The sequence below is a fragment of the Austrofundulus limnaeus genome, unplaced genomic scaffold (assembly GCF_001266775.1).
Source record: "Austrofundulus limnaeus strain Quisiro unplaced genomic scaffold, Austrofundulus_limnaeus-1.0 Scaffold368, whole genome shotgun sequence".
Taxonomy (NCBI): Eukaryota; Metazoa; Chordata; class Actinopteri; order Cyprinodontiformes; family Rivulidae; genus Austrofundulus; species Austrofundulus limnaeus.
The window spans coordinates 228,384-231,890 of NW_013952770.1; the positions used below are offsets into that span (position 1 = coordinate 228,384).

At 40.2% G+C, this 3,507-nt stretch overlaps 1 protein-coding gene across 1 annotated transcript in view; it reads right to left on the reverse strand.

Moving 5' to 3' along the window:
- Positions 1-3,507, reverse strand: part of LOC106528290 (myosin phosphatase Rho interacting protein) — a gene marked incomplete at its 5' end in the record, with an annotated part of 88,031 nt that overhangs the window by 8,623 nt on the left and 75,901 nt on the right. The window contains 2 exon segments of the mRNA XM_014023425.1: positions 913-1,030; positions 1,140-1,287. Coding sequence (XP_013878879.1) covers positions 913-1,030; positions 1,140-1,287 — 266 coding nt within the window.

A 3,507-nucleotide genomic window follows, 5' to 3' on the forward strand; every position in this document is an offset into this window, starting at 1 on the left:
TATATGCATATTATGACAAAAAACATTTTTGAATTCCAACAAATTTTGTGATTTTTTTTTAACAGGAGCAGAATGTTTGCAGAAAGTCTTTTGTCATGTCAAGAAATAAACCAGTTTCTAGTTTTAATTTACACCAGCATAAATCAAATGTTTTAATTTCCTGTCATACTAATCCTACAGTTTGGCCTGTATTTTTTTTATTATTATTACTTTTAAGTCAAAAAAGTGTGGGGCTCTCACAGGTCACGTGGACTTTGTCAGCTGTTTCAGAGGTTTTTCTGAGGAAACAAAAAGAAAACAAACAAACAAACAAAAAAAAACCCTAGACAGCCGTAGCTTGGCTCACTGAGGAGGAAATACTTCAGAGATTACACATTTCAAAAACATCAATAATCTTTCTTTATAAGACAAACGTTGCCTTGAAAGTATTAACTGCAACAAGATGCCGTGATTATTGTGTTTGTCTGTAAAATAAAGTTGACACGAACAGACTGACCAAATATCTAGCTAACCTCAGTAAACCTGGCTACWAGCAGTACTCCTCACAAAGCAGGAAATCTCAGAGTACTGATATGCATGTATATTTAGTACTTTTACTTTAGCACACATTACTCACTTATGATTGAACTCTTCTGATGAGATTGTGTGTTTTAACATCTGAAGCCACAGAATCAGAGTTCTGACTGTTTAAGTTTCAGCAGTAAAAACTAACAGAAGTAATATTTCAGATTGAAACCAGTTGTAAAAGTAAAATATGTTAAAAGTCACATTACAGTGAAACCGCTGTATTTGTAGTTAGTTTACTCAGACTTGGTCACGATCCCACAGCTTGGCATTTCACAGAGAATATTTATGACCTTTGGATTTCTGTGATGCCAACACTGTGGAGCAGAGGCAGAGACAAGAACTCACTCATGCTGTCTGCGGATCTCCTCAATATCTCCATTCTCTGTGTTGCTGCTGGCCTTACGAGCCTTCTCCAACTCCTTCTCCAGCTCCGACCGGTGGGCGTTTTTCATCGCTTCAATAGCTGACATAACAGACACACATAGCTTAAATACCAACTACAAACAGACATTCTCTCCAAGTTGATATTATGATGGAGATTTCTTGACAGCGGCGTAAAATCTGCCATTTACCTGCGATCGTAGCTGCTGTTTCCTCCGCCAGCAGCCTCTCCTTCTCCTCCTGCAGGTTCTCCAGCTCCCTCTGGTGTTTCTTCTGGAGCTCTTCGATCACCTTCTGATGGGACTCCTCCATAGCAGCAAAACCCCTCTCACAGGTGGCCTAAAAGAAGAACGAGAAGCTGTAAGTTCACATGACATCTGGATATGAATCAGCATGTTCTCCTGCTCATTTACACCAAACAGTGAAAGAAAAAAGGAAATCCCCGACCCTTACCTATGTCAACAAGGATCGTTTATTTGGAGAGATTTCTGAAGTCATTTTGAAGCTGCTAATGCAAGCTACTGCCTAAAACAGACCAACTTTCTTACTGCAGCTGATGAGATGTGCATGTTTTGATTTATAAACTGCGTAAAAAGACATTTGTGGGAAATTGATTTTGTAAAGTTTAAACATCTTAAAAGTGTGGGGTCACTGTACTCTAAGATAAAAATATTGTGTTAAAATTGTTTAAAGCTTTGAGAGATATCCAAGTACCAGTTAAGTCATGTACAGACCAACTTTTTGTGATCAGTTTAAACTTGATTGTTTTTGATGTGAAATCTGAGGTTCAGGCTGGTTTTACTCATCTATCAAGAGTAACTAAGCCTCAAATCAAWTTTTTTTGCAGATAAACTGTCTAAATTGTGCCTTAAGGGTATTATCTTTATTTTTCTATGCAGATTTTGACATTTTCATGTAAATGTCTTTAATTCTGCAATATACAGTATATGGCCTGAAATCATCTTAGTGTTGCCCTCTATGAGTTGAACAGTGGCTGCTGCAGCTGAATTTTCCTTTGATAAAACAGTAAAGCTTGGTACATGTTTACGTCGCAGCTCCTACATTTGGGTATAAAAGCCTCTCACTCAGAGACACGCCCATGCAGCGAGTCAGGGGTTAGAACAGTTAGCACTGCGTTTGAACTGCTTAGAACATTAGCAATGAAGCTACTAGCATCACTTTAACACTCAGAAACTGGACCCACTCTGTCCTCTGCCTCTGCAGCACCGGCTTCATGCATCGCTCAGTCAGCCGCTCAAACCCACAAAGCTCAGATCTTCCTCTGCTGTGAAGCTACCTGCGTCGCTGTGGTCACTCTCCTATTGCTGAGTCTAACCAGGCTTGTGTCTGAGCTGCTGCATAATTTTAGCCAGTCTTTGTGTTGATAAAGTTTGTTTTTATTTCCTCCTCTGTGTGTATATAAAGTGGGGCTTGGAAGAAAAAAAAAAGACACACAGAAAGTATAAAATCTTAGGGCTGTGTATTGGCTAGAATTTGGCGATACGATACATGTCATAACAGAGGGGTCACGATACGATATATCCCGATATACTGCGATACTGTAAGCAAGGCAGTATATTGTGATATATTGCGATTTTTTTGTCCAAAAATTCTATTAAATAAAAACCTCTTACTGGAAAAAAAAGAAAAAGAAAAGCTAATGTTTACTTACAATGCTAATGCTACCCTTACTCTGGTGCTCAAGAGGTAGAGGAGCCAAATGGCTGGCTCACTGCTGCCAACTAGTGGTCAGAGGCTGAACTACAACATAAAAATGAACGGTTGGCAAGAAGKTTGACATTTTAAACCTTAATTAAAAATCGATACAGGGCTTTAGAATATCGATACAGTATCGGAAAATGAAATATCGCGATATTTCATTGTATCGATATTTTCTTACACCCCTATAAAATCTGGTGTTTTGATTAAAGTAGGGCTGCAACGATTAATCGATTAATCGACGACTAATTGATTATTAAAATAATTGATGACTAATTTAATATTCGATTAATCGTTCTCTCTTTTTTTTGTTCTTTACTTTGTTTTTCTCTCCAAACTGCTTTGACACCTTCCACTGCCACATCTGCCTTTCTGTCCTTGACACACGTGCACAGTAGTGGTAACTGGGGTAGACAGTGGACGTCACAAGACATTACACAGACAGGCTCTGGTATCATGGCTACCTGACAACGGAGCTCAAAGTGTGGGATCATTTTAAGAAAATGAAAGATAAACCTGTCAAGCTGAAGAAGGAGTCCTATCGGGCCTTTCTGGCCTATGGGACTCCAGAAGCAGCTGATGGGTACCGGCAGGCGAAGCGGCACGCGGCTCGGGTGGTCGCTGAGGCAAAAACCCGGGCGTGGGAGGAGTTTGGAGAGGCCATGGAGAAAGACTTCCGCACGGCTTCAAGGCGATTCTGGTCCACCATCCGGCGTCTCAGGAGGGGGAAGCAGTGCAGCACCAACACTGTTTATGGCAGGGATGTCAAACTCCTGTCCTCGAGGGCCGCTATCCTGCATGTTTTAGAGATTTTTTTGCTCCAACACACCAGATTTTGAT